The 22,299-nt window shown below is 60.7% G+C and overlaps 1 protein-coding gene across 1 annotated transcript in view; it reads left to right on the plus strand.

The window, feature by feature from the left end:
* The window catches only part of AHNAK2 (AHNAK nucleoprotein 2), a 40,697-nt gene that overhangs the window by 11,759 nt on the left and 6,639 nt on the right, over positions 1–22,299 (plus strand). The window contains exons 5-6 of the mRNA XM_074149769.1: positions 731–912; positions 1,690–21,439. Coding sequence (XP_074005870.1) covers positions 731–912; positions 1,690–21,439 — 19,932 coding nt within the window. The remainder of the gene's footprint in view (positions 1–730; positions 913–1,689; positions 21,440–22,299) is intronic.

The following is a 22,299-nucleotide window of genomic DNA, read 5'->3' on the forward strand; positions in this document are numbered from 1 at the left end:
GTTTTTTTTAAATATATCGTAAAATATTCAGGTATGTAGCTCATCTGTTATCTCTTTAGGTAATAGAAATAATAGATCCCAAACCAAGTAATATCATGTGTGAGCTTGACCTTTCCATAATAATAAATTAAAGATCAGTTTCTTAAACAAAAAGTAAATGTGATTTTTTTTTTTTTGTATACCAAAAAATAATTATCTAATTCTCACTGGAACACTGAAAAAGATACATAGAAAGTAGTGTATACACAACTGACATGAAAAAATACCCAACTCATAATGTTAATGAAGAACCTGCGTTTGATTCTTTCACAAAATAGTATGCCACAGGACTACAATAAATACTGATTTCAACAAGAACAAAGGGCCAGAGTCTAAATACTAAAAAATATAAGAAAAAGCTTTGTTACTGTCAGGGTGGTGAGACACTGGAACAGGTTTTCCAGAGAGGTTGTAGAGTCACCATTCTTGGAAATATTCAAAACCTGACTGCACGTAGACCTGAACAACTGGCTGTAGCTGACCCTTCCCTAAGAAGGGCAGTTGGACTAGATGATGTCCTTGAAGTCCTTTCCAGCCTTAACTATTCTGTGATTCTATTATGTGAACATTGTTTAATATTTTAAATAAACAGGATGTGATAATTATTTTTTATTTAATGAGCATTAATTCAACAGAATTTGAAAAACCGCAAGAGAACGCTAATTAAAATGCTGTCTGATTCCACTTGCAGGCGATCAGCTCCTAAGTGCTACAGTATTTTTCGATAATATCAAATATGAAGATGCCCTCAAGATTCTCCAATATTCTGAGCCATACAGAGTCCAATTCAGCCTGAAAAGAAAAATTACTGGGAAAGAAGAGCTAGCACACATTCACTCTACAGCCCAGTACAAAAAGGATAGATTAAGCCAGGTATTTATTTGATTAATTTACAAAGTTTGGATAACACTGTAGTAATGTGCTGTATGGAAATAGACCAGAAAACACACAAGTCTTCTTTGTGTTTAAACTTACAAGCATGAATATTCATGAGAAGAAAAAAAAATCCTAAATAATATTTGCAGTTTTATAAATATCCTGGGCAAGCCCATAGATTTTTGGATACAGCCAAAATCTTGTGTTAGGGTAGAATAACGTTCTTCTCTAGTGAGCCAGCACTTTTTTTTGTTGTTAAGTGTCCTCTGATAGAACAGGCCCAGATAAGCTCTGTGATACTTATATTCAATATTTTCCAAAATGTAAAATATCAGTAGATATTTTTCTCAAAAGCTTATCAATGAAATTTTCTCTTAAAAATATGTGCTTAATCACTGATATCTCCATAGACATGATCTGCTCATAGGTCTCCAACACATTCAAAATTATTTTCCTCATCATATACATATATATAAATATTACATATATATTTGTATAGACATAGAAAGATACATATAGAAACCTCTATTTAGTGCAATGTTTTGCAGAATACATAAACCTTCAGATATCCACGTATTACAGACATATAATCCATTTGGTTTATGTAATTTCTGCCTGAATAATATACACTGTTTTCAGGATTTTTTTATATTACAAGTAGATACTGGGAATAAAAAGCACATTTTTCTACATATTTTATAGTATGTATTTTATTTTGTGTTGCATCTATATTTGCTTTACTTTTAATCTTCTGACTACTATTTGTTTTTTCAGGAAAAAGACCTCAGTGAGAGCATTCCTGAAGAAACACTGCATGTTTCCGGAAAAGCTACTTCAGAAGAAGACAGGGAAACATTAATTGTAAGCCAAAGGGTAGGAAGAAGCAAGAGACCTAAAAAAGATAGATTATCATGGCCAAAATTCCAGTCAATTAAAAATAAAAAGATACTGGGGCACAGAAGATCTCATAGTACATCTGATGCATACGAGCCTGCTATACAGGATATTTCCCCTACGAGCACAGACACAGAGTCTCAATTTCAACAAGAAGTCCCTATCAAAGAAAAAAAAGGAAGCCAAAAGAAACTGAAGTTCCCTAGCATTGGATTCAAAATGCACAGATCCAAACCAGAAACACAAGACAAGCCAAAAAAAGAAATAAAAACGACACTGCTATCTGAAAGACAAAAAATACATAAAGAAGATATCAGCCTGGAAAATCCTGAAATACTGACTGTTGAATATACCACATCTCCTGCTTATGAAATTAAAACAGGGGAGGTAGATGAAACTTTAACAAAAGACTTCAAAGATATGAAAAATGGAATTCCATCTCATGCAAAAAAATGCCCTGAAGTTGAAATAAGCATAAAAAAAGAAAAAGACAAGGAATCAACAACAAAATTTACTGTACCTGAAGTATCAGCTATAACAACAGAGATATCAAAGCCCAGTTTAGAAACACCTGATCTGAAGGAAAGCCCAACTACACAAACACCACAAACCTCCTCAAAATCACGAAAAAAGAAACAGAAGGGAACATCAGATAAAAGAGAAAGAGAAAGCGGAATTAACATAGACTTGACAGGTCACACAGCACAAGGATCTGTACAGGTAAAAGGCCTAGAAGTAGGCGTTGTTAAGGCAGAATTACACACAACACCTGACACAACTGAAACAGGAGAAAAACAAGCAGAAGACGACACACAAATTCAGAAAACAAAATTTGGGATTTCAATGACCAAAAGAAAAGAGCCAGAGACTGAAAACTCCAAACTGGGAAGTGATGATCCACATTCAGTACCAGAAAAAAGAGCTGATATAAGTTCAGAGGACAGTAGGAATTTGGACGTAAAACCTCACATGCCTGATGCAGAATCTGAAGTATCTACTTGGAAAATGCAAATACCGTCATTCAAAATAACCAAAAGTCCTAAAGCTGACATGAAAATACCAAGAGAAGAAAGGACAGTAGACTCAATAGATAACGTGAAAAAGGAACTGACAGAAGAAGATAGCATGCACACAAGTGATAACGCCGGGAAGATGGAAATTGGCATGAAGATAGGAGAAAAGGAAGTAGAGGGAAAAGAAAGCAAATTCCGACTGCCAAAGCTTAAATTACCTACATTTACCTGGGCAACTACACGGGATGAGACAGGGCAAACCAAAAATCAGGTAAGTGACAGAGAAGAAGTGCCAAAGGAAGGAACAGTGCCATGCCTAGAAGCAGGTACAAAACCAGCAATATCAACAGAAGACAAGAAAATTCCAAGTTCTGAACATGAAATGACAACAAACAAAGAAATAACAAATGACAATGACATAGAACAACTACTACAAGGCCAGCATCCAGTTACTAATAATCTACCTGTAAAAGCTTCAGCAAATGAGAATCATTTGAAAGACCTAGAACAAAAAATGGAGATTAAAAAACCATATACTGAAATAAAAAAGGGTGAAGTGAGTATATCATCAAAGAAAACAAAAGAAATCATTGAAACCGTCATGGCCGCGGGGGAGGGCCCCGCGCTGGGCCTCAAAGCCGACGTCCCCGGGGCCAAAACCGAAGGGGCTGGCTGGAAGGTGGAGAAGCCCTCCCTCAAAATGCCCAAAGCTGACATCAAAGCTCCCAAGGTGGACATCAGCCTCCCCTCCGTCGACGTCACCCTTCCAAAGGCCAGCGTCGACCTGCAGGCCCCCGAGGCGGCCCTCACCCTCGAAGGGGAAGCAAAAGCCCCAGAGAAGGAGGCCGCCAAGACCAAGGACGGCAAGTTCAAGATGCCCAAGTTCGGCATGCCTTCCTTTGGCTGGTCCAGCAGCAGAGAGGCCAAGGCCACCGTGGCCACTGACGTGGACGTCGGCCTCAAGGAGCCCCAGGTGACGGTGCCCTCGGGAACTGCCGAAGTCGACGTCACCCTGCCCACAGCCGAGATCCAAGCGCCCAGCGTGGAGGTGACCGTCGAGACGCCTGGCGCAGGAGAAGGCGAGAAAGGTCGGTTCAAGATGCCCGACGTCAAGATGCCCAGCGTCAAGCTGCCCAAAGTCAAAGGTCCCCAGGTGCAGGTCAGCCTGCCAAAGGCGGAGGGCTCGCTGCCCAAAGCCCAGGCCGAAGTCCCGGAGGGCGAACTCAGCCTGCAGGGCCCCGACGCCGAAGGTGGCCTGGAGGCGGCTGCCGGCAAAGTTGAGGGGGCTGGCATGAAGATACACATGCCCAAAGTCAAGGTGCCCAGCGTGGTCTTCTCCAAGCCCACCGTCAAGGCTCCCAAACTGGACGCAGACGTCAGCCTGCACAAAGGCGACGCCAGCCTCCCAGAGGCAGACCTCAAGGCCGGCGCCGTCACCATCGCGGCCCCCGACATCAAGCTGCCCTCCGTGGAAGGCTCCCTCGAGCTCCAGGCGCCCGAGGTAGACCTCAAAGTGCCCTCTGGCGAAGGCTCGCTGGACGGAGCCGAGCTGGAAGCCACCGGCCTCAAAGGCAAGTTTAAGATGCCCAAATTCGACAAGCCCAAGTTTGGAGTGTCGCCTCCCAAGGCGGAAGGGCTGGAAGGCGAGGTCAGCCTGCCCTCGGCAGAGGTCGACCTCCCCTCCGCCAGCGTCACGGCCGCAGGGGAGGGCCCCGCGCTGGGCCTCAAAGCCGACGTCCCCGGGGCCAAAACCGAAGGGGCCGGCTGGAAGGTGGAGAAGCCCTCCCTCAAAATGCCCAAAGCTGACATCAAAGCTCCCAAGGTGGACATCAGCCTCCCCTCCGTCGACGTCACCCTTCCAAAGGCCAGCGTCGACCTGCAGGCCCCCGAGGCGGCCCTCACCCTCGAAGGGGAAGCAAAAGCCCCAGAGAAGGAGGCCGCCAAGACTAAGGACGGCAAGTTCAAGATGCCCAAGTTCGGCATGCCTTCCTTTGGCTGGTCCAGCAGCAGAGAGGCCAAGGCCACCGTGGCCACTGACGTGGACGTCGGCCTCAAGGAGCCCCAGGTGACGGTGCCCTCGGGAACTGCCGAAGTCGACGTCACCCTGCCCACGGCCGAGATCCAAGCGCCCAGCGTGGAGGTGACCGTCGAGACGCCTGGCGCAGGAGAAGGCGAGAAAGGTCGGTTCAAGATGCCCGACGTCAAGATGCCCAGCGTCAAGCTGCCCAAAGTCAAAGGTCCCCAGGTGCAGGTCAGCCTGCCAAAGGCGGAGGGCTCGCTGCCCAAAGCCCAGGCCGAAGTCCCGGAGGGCGAACTCAGCCTGCAGGGCCCCGACGCCGAAGGTGGCCTGGAGGCGGCTGCCGGCAAAGTTGAGGGGGCTGGCATGAAGATACACATGCCCAAAGTCAAGGTGCCCAGCGTGGTCTTCTCCAAGCCCACCGTCAAGGCTCCCAAACTGGACGCAGACGTCAGCCTGCACAAAGGCGACGCCAGCCTCCCAGAGGCAGACCTCAAGGCCGGCGCCGTCACCATCGCGGCCCCCGACATCAAGCTGCCCTCCGTGGAAGGCTCCCTCGAGCTCCAGGCGCCCGAGGTAGACCTCAAAGTGCCCTCTGGCGAAGGCTCGCTGGACGGAGCCGAGCTGGAAGCCACCGGCCTCAAAGGCAAGTTTAAGATGCCCAAATTCGACAAGCCCAAGTTTGGAGTGTCGCCTCCCAAGGCGGAAGGGCTGGAAGGCGAGGTCAGCCTGCCCTCGGCAGAGGTCGACCTCCCCTCCGCCAGCATCACGGCCGCAGGGGAGGGCCCCGCGCTGGGCCTCAAAGCCGACGTCCCCGGGGCCAAAACCGAAGGGGCCGGCTGGAAGGTGGAGAAGCCCTCCCTCAAAATGCCCAAAGCTGACATCAAAGCTCCCAAGGTGGACATCAGCCTCCCCTCCGTCGACGTCACCCTTCCAAAGGCCAGCGTTGACCTGCAGGCCCCCGAGGCGGCCCTCACCCTCGAAGGGGAAGCAAAAGCCCCAGAGAAGGAGGCCGCCAAGACCAAGGACGGCAAGTTCAAGATGCCCAAGTTCGGCATGCCTTCCTTTGGCTGGTCCAGCAGCAGAGAGGCCAAGGCCACCGTGGCCACTGACGTGGACGTCGGCCTCAAGGAGCCCCAGGTGACGGTGCCCTCGGGAACTGCCGAAGTCGACGTCACCCTGCCCGCGGCCGAGATCCAAGCGCCCAGCGTGGAGGTGACCGTCGAGACGCCTGGCGCAGGAGAAGGCGAGAAAGGTCGGTTCAAGATGCCCGACGTCAAGATGCCCAGCGTCAAGCTGCCCAAAGTCAAAGGTCCCCAGGTGCAGGTCAGCCTGCCAAAGGCGGAGGGCTCGCTGCCCAAAGCCCAGGCCGAAGTCCCGGAGGGCGAACTCAGCCTGCAGGGCCCCGACGCCGAAGGTGGCCTGGAGGCGGCTGCCGGCAAAGTTGAGGGGGCTGGCATGAAGATACACATGCCCAAAGTCAAGGTGCCCAGCGTGGTCTTCTCCAAGCCCACCGTCAAGGCTCCCAAACTGGACGCAGACGTCAGCCTGCACAAAGGCGACGCCAGCCTCCCAGAGGCAGACCTCAAGGCCGGCGCCGTCACCATCGCGGCCCCCGACATCAAGCTGCCCTCCGTGGAAGGCTCCCTCGAGCTCCAGGCGCCCGAGGTAGACCTCAAAGTGCCCTCTGGCGAAGGCTCGCTGGACGGAGCCGAGCTGGAAGCCACCGGCCTCAAAGGCAAGTTTAAGATGCCCAAATTCGACAAGCCCAAGTTTGGAGTGTCGCCTCCCAAGGCGGAAGGGCTGGAAGGCGAGGTCAGCCTGCCCTCGGCAGAGGTCGACCTCCCCTCCGCCAGCATCACGGCCGCAGGGGAGGGCCCCGCGCTGGGCCTCAAAGCCGACGTCCCCGGGGCCAAAACCGAAGGGGCCGGCTGGAAGGTGGAGAAGCCCTCCCTCAAAATGCCCAAAGCTGACATCAAAGCTCCCAAGGTGGACATCAGCCTCCCCTCCGTCGACGTCACCCTTCCAAAGGCCAGCGTTGACCTGCAGGCCCCCGAGGCGGCCCTCACCCTCGAAGGGGAAGCAAAAGCCCCAGAGAAGGAGGCCGCCAAGACCAAGGACGGCAAGTTCAAGATGCCCAAGTTCGGCATGCCTTCCTTTGGCTGGTCCAGCAGCAGAGAGGCCAAGGCCACCGTGGCCACTGACGTGGACGTCGGCCTCAAGGAGCCCCAGGTGACGGTGCCCTCGGGAACTGCCGAAGTCGACGTCACCCTGCCCGCGGCCGAGATCCAAGCGCCCAGCGTGGAGGTGACCGTCGAGACGCCTGGCGCAGGAGAAGGCGAGAAAGGTCGGTTCAAGATGCCCGACGTCAAGATGCCCAGCGTCAAGCTGCCCAAAGTCAAAGGTCCCCAGGTGCAGGTCAGCCTGCCAAAGGCGGAGGGCTCGCTGCCCAAAGCCCAGGCCGAAGTCCCGGAGGGCGAACTCAGCCTGCAGGGCCCCGACGCCGAAGGTGGCCTGGAGGCGGCTGCCGGCAAAGTTGAGGGGGCTGGCATGAAGATACACATGCCCAAAGTCAAGGTGCCCAGCGTGGTCTTCTCCAAGCCCACCGTCAAGGCTCCCAAACTGGACGCAGACGTCAGCCTGCACAAAGGCGACGCCAGCCTCCCAGAGGCAGACCTCAAGGCCGGCGCCGTCACCATCGCGGCCCCCGACATCAAGCTGCCCTCCGTGGAAGGCTCCCTCGAGCTCCAGGCGCCCGAGGTAGACCTCAAAGTGCCCTCTGGCGAAGGCTCGCTGGACGGAGCCGAGCTGGAAGCCACCGGCCTCAAAGGCAAGTTTAAGATGCCCAAATTCGACAAGCCCAAGTTTGGAGTGTCGCCTCCCAAGGCGGAAGGGCTGGAAGGCGAGGTCAGCCTGCCCTCGGCAGAGGTCGACCTCCCCTCCGCCAGCGTCACGGCCGCAGGGGAGGGCCCCGCGCTGGGCCTCAAAGCCGACGTCCCCGGGGCCAAAACCGAAGGGGCTGGCTGGAAGGTGGAGAAGCCCTCCCTCAAAATGCCCAAAGCTGACATCAAAGCTCCCAAGGTGGACATCAGCCTCCCCTCCGTCGACGTCACCCTTCCAAAGGCCAGCGTCGACCTGCAGGCCCCCGAGGCGGCCCTCACCCTCGAAGGGGAAGCAAAAGCCCCAGAGAAGGAGGCCGCCAAGACCAAGGACGGCAAGTTCAAGATGCCCAAGTTCGGCATGCCTTCCTTTGGCTGGTCCAGCAGCAGAGAGGCCAAGGCCACCGTGGCCACTGACGTGGACGTCGGCCTCAAGGAGCCCCAGGTGACGGTGCCCTCGGGAACTGCCGAAGTCGACATCACCCTGCCCGCGGCCGAGATCCAAGCGCCCAGCGTGGAGGTGACCGTCGAGACGCCTGGCGCAGGAGAAGGCGAGAAAGGTCGGTTCAAGATGCCCGACGTCAAGATGCCCAGCGTCAAGCTGCCCAAAGTCAAAGGTCCCCAGGTGCAGGTCAGCCTGCCAAAGGCGGAGGGCTCGCTGCCCAAAGCCCAGGCCGAAGTCCCGGAGGGCGAACTCAGCCTGCAGGGCCCCGACGCCGAAGGTGGCCTGGAGGCGGCTGCCGGCAAAGTTGAGGGGGCTGGCATGAAGATACACATGCCCAAAGTCAAGGTGCCCAGCGTGGTCTTCTCCAAGCCCACCGTCAAGGCTCCCAAACTGGACGCAGACGTCAGCCTGCACAAAGGCGACGCCAGCCTCCCAGAGGCAGACCTCAAGGCCGGCGCCGTCACCATCGCGGCCCCCGACATCAAGCTGCCCTCCGTGGAAGGCTCCCTCGAGCTCCAGGCGCCCGAGGTAGACCTCAAAGTGCCCTCTGGCGAAGGCTCGCTGGACGGAGCCGAGCTGGAAGCCACCGGCCTCAAAGGCAAGTTTAAGATGCCCAAATTTGACAAGCCCAAGTTTGGAGTGTCGCCTCCCAAGGCGGAAGGGCTGGAAGGCGAGGTCAGCCTGCCCTCGGCAGAGGTCGACCTCCCCTCCGCCAGCGTCACGGCCGCAGGGGAGGGCCCCGCGCTGGGCCTCAAAGCCGACGTCCCCGGGGCCAAAACCGAAGGGGCCGGCTGGAAGGTGGAGAAGCCCTCCCTCAAAATGCCCAAAGCTGACATCAAAGCTCCCAAGGTGGACATCAGCCTCCCCTCCGTCGACGTCACCCTTCCAAAGGCCAGCGTCGACCTGCAGGCCCCCGAGGCGGCCCTCACCCTCGAAGGGGAAGCAAAAGCCCCAGAGAAGGAGGCCGCCAAGACCAAGGACGGCAAGTTCAAGATGCCCAAGTTCGGCATGCCTTCCTTTGGCTGGTCCAGCAGCAGAGAGGCCAAGGCCACCGTGGCCACTGACGTGGACGTCGGCCTCAAGGAGCCCCAGGTGACGGTGCCCTCGGGAACTGCCGAAGTCGACATCACCCTGCCCGCGGCCGAGATCCAAGCGCCCAGCGTGGAGGTGACCGTCGAGACGCCTGGCGCAGGAGAAGGCGAGAAAGGTCGGTTCAAGATGCCCGACGTCAAGATGCCCAGCGTCAAGCTGCCCAAAGTCAAAGGTCCCCAGGTGCAGGTCAGCCTGCCAAAGGCGGAGGGCTCGCTGCCCAAAGCCCAGGCCGAAGTCCCGGAGGGCGAACTCAGCCTGCAGGGCCCCGACGCCGAAGGTGGCCTGGAGGCGGCTGCCGGCAAAGTTGAGGGGGCTGGCATGAAGATACACATGCCCAAAGTCAAGGTGCCCAGCGTGGTCTTCTCCAAGCCCACCGTCAAGGCTCCCAAACTGGACGCAGACGTCAGCCTGCACAAAGGCGACGCCAGCCTCCCAGAGGCAGACCTCAAGGCCGGCGCCGTCACCATCGCGGCCCCCGACATCAAGCTGCCCTCCGTGGAAGGCTCCCTCGAGCTCCAGGCGCCCGAGGTAGACCTCAAAGTGCCCTCTGGCGAAGGCTCGCTGGACGGAGCCGAGCTGGAAGCCACCGGCCTCAAAGGCAAGTTTAAGATGCCCAAATTCGACAAGCCCAAGTTTGGAGTGTCGCCTCCCAAGGCGGAAGGGCTGGAAGGCGAGGTCAGCCTGCCCTCGGCAGAGGTCGACCTCCCCTCCGCCAGCGTCACGGCCGCAGGGGAGGGCCCCGCGCTGGGCCTCAAAGCCGACGTCCCCGGGGCCAAAACCGAAGGGGCCGGCTGGAAGGTGGAGAAGCCCTCCCTCAAAATGCCCAAAGCTGACATCAAAGCTCCCAAGGTGGACATCAGCCTCCCCTCCGTCGACGTCACCCTTCCAAAGGCCAGCGTCGACCTGCAGGCCCCCGAGGCGGCCCTCACCCTCGAAGGGGAAGCAAAAGCCCCAGAGAAGGAGGCCGCCAAGACCAAGGACGGCAAGTTCAAGATGCCCAAGTTCGGCATGCCTTCCTTTGGCTGGTCCAGCAGCAGAGAGGCCAAGGCCACCGTGGCCACTGACGTGGACGTCGGCCTCAAGGAGCCCCAGGTGACGGTGCCCTCGGGAACTGCCGAAGTCGACGTCACCCTGCCCGCGGCCGAGATCCAAGCGCCCAGCGTGGAGGTGACCGTCGAGACGCCTGGCGCAGGAGAAGGCGAGAAAGGTCGGTTCAAGATGCCCGACGTCAAGATGCCCAGCGTCAAGCTGCCCAAAGTCAAAGGTCCCCAGGTGCAGGTCAGCCTGCCAAAGGCGGAGGGCTCGCTGCCCAAAGCCCAGGCCGAAGTCCCGGAGGGCGAACTCAGCCTGCAGGGCCCCGACGCCGAAGGTGGCCTGGAGGCGGCTGCCGGCAAAGTTGAGGGGGCTGGCATGAAGATACACATGCCCAAAGTCAAGGTGCCCAGCGTGGTCTTCTCCAAGCCCACCGTCAAGGCTCCCAAACTGGACGCAGACGTCAGCCTGCACAAAGGCGACGCCAGCCTCCCAGAGGCAGACCTCAAGGCCGGCGCCGTCACCATCGCGGCCCCCGACATCAAGCTGCCCTCCGTGGAAGGCTCCCTCGAGCTCCAGGCGCCCGAGGTAGACCTCAAAGTGCCCTCTGGCGAAGGCTCGCTGGACGGAGCCGAGCTGGAAGCCACCGGCCTCAAAGGCAAGTTTAAGATGCCCAAATTCGACAAGCCCAAGTTTGGAGTGTCGCCTCCCAAGGCGGAAGGGCTGGAAGGCGAGGTCAGCCTGCCCTCGGCAGAGGTCGACCTCCCCTCCGCCAGCGTCACGGCCGCAGGGGAGGGCCCCGCGCTGGGCCTCAAAGCCGACGTCCCCGGGGCCAAAACCGAAGGGGCTGGCTGGAAGGTGGAGAAGCCCTCCCTCAAAATGCCCAAAGCTGACATCAAAGCTCCCAAGGTGGACATCAGCCTCCCCTCCGTCGACGTCACCCTTCCAAAGGCCAGCGTCGACCTGCAGGCCCCCGAGGCGGCCCTCACCCTCGAAGGGGAAGCAAAAGCCCCAGAGAAGGAGGCCGCCAAGACCAAGGACGGCAAGTTCAAGATGCCCAAGTTCGGCATGCCTTCCTTTGGCTGGTCCAGCAGCAGAGAGGCCAAGGCCACCGTGGCCACTGATGTGGACGTCGGCCTCAAGGAGCCCCAGGTGACGGTGCCCTCGGGAACTGCCGAAGTCGACGTCACCCTGCCCGCGGCCGAGATCCAAGCGCCCAGCGTGGAGGTGACCGTCGAGACGCCTGGCGCAGGAGAAGGCGAGAAAGGTCGGTTCAAGATGCCCGACGTCAAGATGCCCAGCGTCAAGCTGCCCAAAGTCAAAGGTCCCCAGGTGCAGGTCAGCCTGCCAAAGGCGGAGGGCTCGCTGCCCAAAGCCCAGGCCGAAGTCCCGGAGGGCGAACTCAGCCTGCAGGGCCCCGACGCCGAAGGTGGCCTGGAGGCGGCTGCCGGCAAAGTTGAGGGGGCTGGCATGAAGATACACATGCCCAAAGTCAAGGTGCCCAGCGTGGTCTTCTCCAAGCCCACCGTCAAGGCTCCCAAACTGGACGCAGACGTCAGCCTGCACAAAGGCGACGCCAGCCTCCCAGAGGCAGACCTCAAGGCCGGCGCCGTCACCATCGCGGCCCCCGACATCAAGCTGCCCTCCGTGGAAGGCTCCCTCGAGCTCCAGGCGCCCGAGGTAGACCTCAAAGTGCCCTCTGGCGAAGGCTTGCTGGACGGAGCCGAGCTGGAAGCCACCGGCCTCAAAGGCAAGTTTAAGATGCCCAAATTCGACAAGCCCAAGTTTGGAGTGTCGCCTCCCAAGGCGGAAGGGCTGGAAGGCGAGGTCAGCCTGCCCTCGGCAGAGGTCGACCTCCCCTCCGCCAGCGTCACGGCCGCAGGGGAGGGCCCCGCGCTGGGCCTCAAAGCCGACGTCCCCGGGGCCAAAACCGAAGGGGCCGGCTGGAAGGTGGAGAAGCCCTCCCTCAAAATGCCCAAAGCTGACATCAAAGCTCCCAAGGTGGACATCAGCCTCCCCTCCGTCGACGTCACCCTTCCAAAGGCCAGCGTCGACCTGCAGGCCCCCGAGGCGGCCCTCACCCTCGAAGGGGAAGCAAAAGCCCCAGAGAAGGAGGCCGCCAAGACCAAGGACGGCAAGTTCAAGATGCCCAAGTTCGGCATGCCTTCCTTTGGCTGGTCCAGCAGCAGAGAGGCCAAGGCCACCGTGGCCACTGACGTGGACGTCGGCCTCAAGGAGCCCCAGGTGACGGTGCCCTCGGGAACTGCCGAAGTCGACATCACCCTGCCCGCGGCCGAGATCCAAGCGCCCAGCGTGGAGGTGACCGTCGAGACGCCTGGCGCAGGAGAAGGCGAGAAAGGTCGGTTCAAGATGCCCGACGTCAAGATGCCCAGCGTCAAGCTGCCCAAAGTCAAAGGTCCCCAGGTGCAGGTCAGCCTGCCAAAGGCGGAGGGCTCGCTGCCCAAAGCCCAGGCCGAAGTCCCGGAGGGCGAACTCAGCCTGCAGGGCCCCGACGCCGAAGGTGGCCTGGAGGCGGCTGCCGGCAAAGTTGAGGGGGCTGGCATGAAGATACACATGCCCAAAGTCAAGGTGCCCAGCGTGGTCTTCTCCAAGCCCACCGTCAAGGCTCCCAAACTGGACGCAGACGTCAGCCTGCACAAAGGCGACGCCAGCCTCCCAGAGGCAGACCTCAAGGCCGGCGCCGTCACCATCGCGGCCCCCGACATCAAGCTGCCCTCCGTGGAAGGCTCCCTCGAGCTCCAGGCGCCCGAGGTAGACCTCAAAGTGCCCTCTGGCGAAGGCTCGCTGGACGGAGCCGAGCTGGAAGCCACCGGCCTCAAAGGCAAGTTTAAGATGCCCAAATTCGACAAGCCCAAGTTTGGAGTGTCGCCTCCCAAGGCGGAAGGGCTGGAAGGCGAGGTCAGCCTGCCCTCGGCAGAGGTCGACCTCCCCTCCGCCAGCGTCACGGCCGCAGGGGAGGGCCCCGCGCTGGGCCTCAAAGCCGACGTCCCCGGGGCCAAAACCGAAGGGGCTGGCTGGAAGGTGGAGAAGCCCTCCCTCAAAATGCCCAAAGCTGACATCAAAGCTCCCAAGGTGGACATCAGCCTCCCCTCCGTCGACGTCACCCTTCCAAAGGCCAGCGTCGACCTGCAGGCCCCCGAGGCGGCCCTCACCCTCGAAGGGGAAGCAAAAGCCCCAGAGAAGGAGGCCGCCAAGACCAAGGACGGCAAGTTCAAGATGCCCAAGTTCGGCATGCCTTCCTTTGGCTGGTCCAGCAGCAGAGAGGCCAAGGCCACCGTGGCCACTGACGTGGACGTCGGCCTCAAGGAGCCCCAGGTGACGGTGCCCTCGGGAACTGCCGAAGTCGACGTCACCCTGCCCGCGGCCGAGATCCAAGCGCCCAGCGTGGAGGTGACCGTCGAGACGCCTGGCGCAGGAGAAGGCGAGAAAGGTCGGTTCAAGATGCCCGACGTCAAGATGCCCAGCGTCAAGCTGCCCAAAGTCAAAGGTCCCCAGGTGCAGGTCAGCCTGCCAAAGGCGGAGGGCTCGCTGCCCAAAGCCCAGGCCGAAGTCCCGGAGGGCGAACTCAGCCTGCAGGGCCCCGACGCTGAAGGTGGCCTGGAGGCGGCTGCCGGCAAAGTTGAGGGGGCTGGCATGAAGATACACATGCCCAAAGTCAAGGTGCCCAGCGTGGTCTTCTCCAAGCCCACCGTCAAGGCTCCCAAACTGGACGCAGACGTCAGCCTGCACAAAGGCGACGCCAGCCTCCCAGAGGCAGACCTCAAGGCCGGCGCCGTCACCATCGCGGTCCCCGACATCAAGCTGCCCTCCGTGGAAGGCTCCCTCGAGCTCCAGGCGCCCGAGGTAGACCTCAAAGTGCCCTCTGGCGAAGGCTCGCTGGACGGAGCCGAGCTGGAAGCCACCGGCCTCAAAGGCAAGTTTAAGATGCCCAAATTCGACAAGCCCAAGTTTGGAGTGTCGCCTCCCAAGGCGGAAGGGCTGGAAGGCGAGGTCAGCCTGCCCTCGGCAGAGGTCGACCTCCCCTCCGCCAGCGTCACGGCCGCAGGGGAGGGCCCCACGCTGGGCCTCAAAGCCGACGTCCCCGGGGCCAAAACCGAAGGGGCCGGCTGGAAGGTGGAGAAGCCCTCCCTCAAAATGCCCAAAGCTGACATCAAAGCTCCCAAGGTGGACATCAGCCTCCCCTCCGTCGACGTCACCCTTCCAAAGGCCAGCGTCGACCTGCAGGCCCCCGAGGCGGCCCTCACCCTCGAAGGGGAAGCAAAAGCCCCAGAGAAGGAGGCCGCCAAGACCAAGGACGGCAAGTTCAAGATGCCCAAGTTCGGCATGCCTTCCTTTGGCTGGTCCAGCAGCAGAGAGGCCAAGGCCACCGTGGCCACTGACGTGGACGTCGGCCTCAAGGAGCCCCAGGTGACGGTGCCCTCGGGAACTGCCGAAGTCGACGTCACCCTGCCCGCGGCCGAGATCCAAGCGCCCAGCGTGGAGGTGACCGTCGAGACGCCTGGCGCGGGAGAAGGCGAGAAAGGTCGGTTCAAGATGCCCGACGTCAAGATGCCCAGCGTCAAGCTGCCCAAAGTCAAAGGTCCCCAGGTGCAGGTCAGCCTGCCAAAGGCGGAGGGCTCGCTGCCCAAAGCCCAGGCCGAAGTCCCGGAGGGCGAACTCAGCCTGCAGGGCCCCGACGCCGAAGGTGGCCTGGAGGCGGCTGCCGGCAAAGTTGAGGGGGCTGGCATGAAGATACACATGCCCAAAGTCAAGGTGCCCAGCGTGGTCTTCTCCAAGCCCACCGTCAAGGCTCCCAAACTGGACGCAGACGTCAGCCTGCACAAAGGCGACGCCAGCCTCCCAGAGGCAGACCTCAAGGCCGGCGCCGTCACCATCGCGGCCCCCGACATCAAGCTGCCCTCCGTGGAAGGCTCCCTCGAGCTCCAGGCGCCCGAGGTAGGCCTCAAAGTGCCCTCTGGCGAAGGCTCGCTGGACGGAGCCGAGCTGGAAGCCACCGGCCTCAAAGGCAAGTTTAAGATGCCCAAATTCAACAAGCCCAAGTTTGGAGTGTCGCCTCCCAAGGCGGAAGGGCTGGAAGGCGAGGTCAGCCTGCCCTCGGCAGAGGTCGACCTCCCCTCCGCCAGCGTCACAGCCGCAGGGGAGGGCCCCGCGCTGGGCCTCAAAGCCGACGTCCCCGGGGCCAAAACCGAAGGGGCCGGCTGGAAGGTGGAGAAGCCCTCCCTCAAAATGCCCAAAGCTGACATCAAAGCTCCCAAGGTGGACATCAGCCTCCCCTCCGTCGACGTCACCCTTCCAAAGGCCAGCGTCGACCTGCAGGCCCCCGAGGCGGCCCTCACCCTCGAAGGGGAAGCAAAAGCCCCAGAGAAGGAGGCCGCCAAGACCAAGGACGGCAAGTTCAAGATGCCCAAGTTCGGCATGCCTTCCTTTGGCTGGTCCAGCAGCAGAGAGGCCAAGGCCACCGTGGCCACTGACGTGGACGTCGGCCTCAAGGAGCCCCAGGTGACGGTGCCCTCGGGAACTGCCGAAGTCGACGTCACACTGCCCGCGGCCGAGATCCAAGCGCCCAGCGTGGAGGTGACCGTCGAGACGCCTGGCGCGGGAGAAGGCGAGAAAGGTCGGTTCAAGATGCCCGACGTCAAGATGCCCAGCGTCAAGCTGCCCAAAGTCAAAGGTCCCCAGGTGCAGGTCAGCCTGCCAAAGGCGGAGGGCTCGCTGCCCAAAGCCCAGGCCGAAGTCCCGGAGGGCGAACTCAGCCTGCAGGGCCCCGACGCCGAAGGTGGCCTGGAGGCGGCTGCCGGCAAAGTTGAGGGGGCTGGCATGAAGATACACATGCCCAAAGTCAAGGTGCCCAGCGTGGTCTTCTCCAAGCCCACCGTCAAGGCTCCCAAACTGGACGCAGACGTCAGCCTGCACAAAGGCGACGCCAGCCTCCCAGAGGCAGACCTCAAGGCCGGCGCCGTCACCATCGCGGCCCCCGACATCAAGCTGCCCTCCGTGGAAGGCTCCCTCGAGCTCCAGGCGCCCGAGGTAGACCTCAAAGTGCCCTCTGGCGAAGGCTCGCTGGACGGAGCCGAGCTGGAAGCCACCGGCCTCAAAGGCAAGTTTAAGATGCCCAAATTCGACAAGCCCAAGTTTGGAGTGTCGCCTCCCAAGGCGGAAGGGCTGGAAGGCGAGGTCAGCCTGCCCTCGGCAGAGGTCGACCTCCCCTCCGCCAGCGTCACGGCCGCAGGGGAGGGCCCCGCGCTGGGCCTCAAAGCCGACGTCCCCGGGGCCAAAACCGAAGGGGCCGGCTGGAAGGTGGAGAAGCCCTCCCTCAAAATGCCCAAAGCTGACATCAAAGCTCCCAAGGTGGACATCAGCCTCCCCTCCGTCGACGTCACCCTTCCAAAGGCCAGCGTCGACCTGCAGGCCCCTGAGGCGGCCCTCACCCTCGAAGGGGAAGCAAAAGCCCCAGAGAAGGAGGCCGCCAAGACCAAGGACGGCAAGTTCAAGATGCCCAAGTTCGGCATGCCTTCCTTTGGCTGGTCCAGCAGCAGAGAGGCCAAGGCCACCGTGGCCACTGACGTGGACGTCGGCCTCAAGGAGCCCCAGGTGACGGTGCCCTCGGGAACTGCCGAAGTCGACGTCACCCTGCCCGCGGCCGAGATCCAAGCGCCCAGCGTGGAGGTGACCGTCGAGACGCCTGGCGCGGGAGAAGGCGAGAAAGGTCGGTTCAAGATGCCCGACGTCAAGATGCCCAGCGTCAAGCTGCCCAAAGCCAAAGGTCCCCAGGTGCAGGTCAGCCTGCCAAAGGCGGAGGGCTCGCTGCCCAAAGCCCAGGCCGAAGTCCCGGAGGGCGAACTCAGCCTGCAGGGCCCCGACGCCGAAGGTGGCCTGGAGGCGGCTGCCGGCAAAGTTGAGGGGGCTGGCATGAAGATACACATGCCCAAAGTCAAGGTGCCCAGCGTGGTCTTCTCCAAGCCCACCGTCAAGGCTCCCAAACTGGACGCAGACGTCAGCCTGCACAAAGGCGACGCCAGCCTCCCAGAGGCAGACCTCAAGGCCGGCGCCGTCACCATCGCGGCCCCCGACATCAAGCTGCCCTCCGTGGAAGGCTCCCTCGAGCTCCAGGCGCCCGAGGTAGACCTCAAAGTGCCCTCTGGCGAAGGCTCGCTGGACGGAGCCGAGCTGGAAGCCACCGGCCTCAAAGGCAAGTTTAAGATGCCCAAATTCGACAAGCCCAAGTTTGGAGTGTCGCCTCCCAAGGCGGAAGGGCTGGAAGGCGAGGTCAGCCTGCCCTCGGCAGAGGTCGACCTCCCCTCCGCCAGCGTCACGGCCGCAGGGGAGGGCCCCGCGCTGGGCCTCAAAGCCGACGTCCCCGGGGCCAAAACCGAAGGGGCCGGCTGGAAGGTGGAGAAGCCCTCCCTCAAAATGCCCAAAGCTGACATCAAAGCTCCCAAGGTGGACATCAGCCTCCCCTCCGTCGACGTCACCCTTCCAAAGGCCAGCGTTGACCTGCAGGCCCCCGAGGCGGCCCTCACCCTCGAAGGGGAAGCAAAAGCCCCAGAGAAGGAGGCCGCCAAGACCAAGGACGGCAAGTTCAAGATGCCCAAGTTCGGCATGCCTTCCTTTGGCTGGTCCAGCAGCAGAGAGGCCAAGGCCACCGTGGCCACTGACGTGGACGTCGGCCTCAAGGAGCCCCAGGTGACGGTGCCCTCGGGAACTGCCGAAGTCGACGTCACCCTGCCCACGGCCGAGATCCAAGCGCCCAGCGTGGAGGTGACCGTCGAGACGCCTGGCGCGGGAGAAGGCGAGAAAGGTCGGTTCAAGATGCCCGACGTCAAGATGCCCAGCGTCAAGCTGCCCAAAGTCAAAGGTCCCCAGGTGCAGGTCAGCCTGCCAAAGGCGGAGGGCTCGCTGCCCAAAGCCCAGGCCGAAGTCCCGGAGGGCGAACTCAGCCTGCAGGGCCCCGACGCCGAAGGTGGCCTGGAGGCGGCTGCCGGCAAAGTTGAGGGGGCTGGCATGAAGATACACATGCCCAAAGTCAAGGTGCCCAGCGTGGTCTTCTCCAAGCCCACCGTCAAGGCTCCCAAACTGGACGCAGACGTCAGCCTGCACAAAGGCGACGCCAGCCTCCCAGAGGCAGACCTCAAGGCCGGCGCCGTCACCATCGCGGCCCCCGACATCAAGCTGCCCTCCGTGGAAGGCTCCCTCGAGCTCCAGGCGCCCGAGGTAGACCTCAAAGTGCCCTCTGGCGAAGGCTCGCTGGACGGAGCCGAGCTGGAAGCCACCGGCCTCAAAGGCAAGTTTAAGATGCCCAAATTCGACAAGCCCAAGTTTGGAGTGTCGCCTCCCAAGGCGGAAGGGCTGGAAGGCGAGGTCAGCCTGCCCTCGGCAGAGGTCGACCTCCCCTCCGCCAGCGTCACGGCCGCAGGGGAGGGCCCCGCGCTGGGCCTCAAAGCCGACGTCCCCGGGGCCAAAACCGAAGGGGCCGGCTGGAAGGTGGAGAAGCCCTCCCTCAAAATGCCCAAAGCTGACATCAAAGCTCCCAAGGTGGACATCAGCCTCCCCTCCGTCGACGTCACCCTTCCAAAGGCCAGCGTTGACCTGCAGGCCCCCGAGGCGGCCCTCACCCTCGAAGGGGAAGCAAAAGCCCCAGAGAAGGAGGCCGCCAAGACCAAGGACGGCAAGTTCAAGATGCCCAAGTTCGGCATGCCTTCCTTTGGCTGGTCCAGCAGCAGAGAGGCCAAGGCCACCGTGGCCACTGACGTGGACGTCGGCCTCAAGGAGCCCCAGGTGACGGTGCCCTCGGGAACTGCCGAAGTCGACGTCACCCTGCCCGCGGCCGAGATCCAAGCGCCCAGCGTGGAGGTGACCGTCGAGACGCCTGGCGCGGGAGAAGGCGAGAAAGGTCGGTTCAAGATGCCCGACGTCAAGATGCCCAGCGTCAAGCTGCCCAAAGTCAAAGGTCCCCAGGTGCAGGTCAGCCTGCCAAAGGCGGAGGGCTCGCTGCCCAAAGCCCAGGCCGAAGTCCCGGAGGGCGAACTCAGCCTGCAGGGCCCCGACGCCGAAGGTGGCCTGGAGGCGGCTGCCGGCAAAGTTGAGGGGGCTGGCATGAAGATACACATGCCCAAAGTCAAGGTGCCCAGCGTGGTCTTCTCCAAGCCCACCGTCAAGGCTCCCAAACTGGACGCAGACGTCAGCCTGCACAAAGGCGACGCCAGCCTCCCAGAGGCAGACCTCAAGGCCGGCGCCGTCACCATCGCGGCCCCCGACATCAAGCTGCCCTCCGTGGAAGGCTCCCTCGAGCTCCAGGCGCCCGAGGTAGACCTCAAAGTGCCCTCTGGCGAAGGCTCGCTGGACGGAGCCGAGCTGGAAGCCACCGGCCTCAAAGGCAAGTTTAAGATGCCCAAATTCGACAAGCCCAAGTTTGGAGTGTCGCCTCCCAAGGCGGAAGGGCTGGAAGGCGAGGTCAGCCTGCCCTCGGCAGAGGTCGACCTCCCCTCCGCCAGCGTCACGGCCGCAGGGGAGGGCCCCGCGCTGGGCCTCAAAGCCGACGTCCCCGGGGCCAAAACCGAAGGGGCCGGCTGGAAGGTGGAGAAGCCCTCCCTCAAAATGCCCAAAGCTGACATCAAAGCTCCCAAGGTGGACATCAGCCTCCCCTCCGTCGACGTCACCCTTCCAAAGGCCAGCGTCGACCTGCAGGCCCCCGAGGCGGCCCTCACCCTCGAAGGGGAAGCAAAAGCCCCAGAGAAGGAGGCCGCCAAGACCAAGGACGGCAAGTTCAAGATGCCCAAGTTCGGCATGCCTTCCTTTGGCTGGTCCAGCAGCAGAGAGGCCAAGGCCACCGTGGCCACTGACGTGGACGTCGGCCTCAAGGAGCCCCAGGTGACGGTGCCCTCGGGAACTGCCGAAGTCGACGTCACCCTGCCCGCGGCCGAGATCCAAGCGCCCAGCGTGGAGGTGACCGTCGAGACGCCTGGCGCGGGAGAAGGCGAGAAAGGTCGGTTCAAGATGCCCGACGTCAAGATGCCCAGCGTCAAGCTGCCCAAAGTCAAAGGTCCCCAGGTGCAGGTCAGCCTGCCAAAGGCGGAGGGCTCGCTGCCCAAAGCCCAGGCCGAAGTCCCGGAGGGCGAACTCAGCCTGCAGGGCCCCGACGCCGAAGGTGGCCTGGAGGCGGCTGCCGGCAAAGTTGAGGGGGCTGGCATGAAGATACACATGCCCAAAGTCAAGGTGCCCAGCGTGGTCTTCTCCAAGCCCACCGTCAAGGCTCCCAAACTGGACGCAGACGTCAGCCTGCACAAAGGCGACGCCAGCCTCCCAGAGGCAGACCTCAAGGCCGGCGCCGTCACCATCGCGGCCCCCGACATCAAGCTGCCCTCCGTGGAAGGCTCCCTCGAGCTCCAGGCGCCCGAGGTAGACCTCAAAGTGCCCTCTGGTGAAGGCTCGCTGGACGGAGCCGAGCTGGAAGCCACCGGCCTCAAAGGCAAGTTTAAGATGCCCAAATTCGACAAGCCCAAGTTTGGAGTGTCGCCTCCCAAGGCGGAAGGGCTGGAAGGCGAGGTCAGCCTGCCCTCGGCAGAGGTCGACCTCCCCTCCGCCAGCGTCACGGCCGCAGGGGAGGGCCCCGCGCTGGGCCTCAAAGCCGACGTCCCCGGGGCCAAAACCGAAGGGGCCGGCTGGAAGGTGGAGAAGCCCTCCCTCAAAATGCCCAAAGCTGACATCAAAGCTCCCAAGGTGGACATCAGCCTCCCCTCCGTCGACGTCACCCTTCCAAAGGCCAGCGTCGACCTGCAGGCCCCCGAGGCGGCCCTCACCCTCGAAGGGGAAGCAAAAGCCCCAGAGAAGGAGGCCGCCAAGACCAAGGACGGCAAGTTCAAGATGCCCAAGTTCGGCATGCCTTCCTTTGGCTGGTCCAGCAGCAGAGAGGCCAAGGCCACCGTGGCCACTGACGTGGACGTCGGCCTCAAGGAGCCCCAGGTGACGGTGCCCTCGGGAACTGCCGAAGTCGACGTCACCCTGCCCACGGCCGAGATCCAAGCGCCCAGCGTGGAGGTGACCGTCGAGACGCCTGGCGCAGGAGAAGGCGAGAAAGGTCGGTTCAAGATGCCCGACGTCAAGATGCCCAGCGTCAAGCTGCCCAAAGTCAAAGGTCCCCAGGTGCAGGTCAGCCTGCCAAAGGCGGAGGGCTCGCTGCCCAAAGCCCAGGCCGAAGTCCCGGAGGGCGAACTCAGCCTGCAGGGCCCCGACGCCGAAGGTGGCCTGGAGGCGGCTGCCGGCAAAGTTGAGGGGGCTGGCATGAAGATACACATGCCCAAAGTCAAGGTGCCCAGCGTGGTCTTCTCCAAGCCCACCGTCAAGGCTCCCAAACTGGACGCAGACGTCAGCCTGCACAAAGGCGACGCCAGCCTCCCAGAGGCAGACCTCAAGGCCGGCGCCGTCACCATCGCGGCCCCCGACATCAAGCTGCCCTCCGTGGAAGGCTCCCTCGAGCTCCAGGCGCCCGAGGTAGACCTCAAAGTGCCCTCTGGCGAAGGCTCGCTGGACGGAGCCGAGCTGGAAGCCACCGGCCTCAAAGGCAAGTTTAAGATGCCCAAATTCGACAAGCCCAAGTTTGGAGTGTCGCCTCCCAAGGCGGAAGGGCTGGAAGGCGAGGTCAGCCTGCCCTCGGCAGAGGTCGACCTCCCCTCCGCCAGCGTCACGGCCGCAGGGGAGGGCCCCGCGCTGGGCCTCAAAGCCGACGTCCCCGGGGCCAAAACCGAAGGGGCCGGCTGGAAGGTGGAGAAGCCCTCCCTCAAAATGCCCAAAGCTGACATCAAAGCTCCCAAGGTGGACATCAGCCTCCCCTCCGTCGACGTCACCCTTCCAAAGGCCAGCGTTGACCTGCAGGCCCCCGAGGCGGCCCTCACCCTCGAAGGGGAAGCAAAAGCCCCAGAGAAGGAGGCCGCCAAGACCAAGGACGGCAAGTTCAAGATGCCCAAGTTCGGCATGCCTTCCTTTGGCTGGTCCAGC

Source organism: Numenius arquata, chromosome 6 (assembly GCF_964106895.1).
Source record: "Numenius arquata chromosome 6, bNumArq3.hap1.1, whole genome shotgun sequence".
Classification (NCBI taxonomy): domain Eukaryota; kingdom Metazoa; phylum Chordata; class Aves; order Charadriiformes; family Scolopacidae; genus Numenius; species Numenius arquata.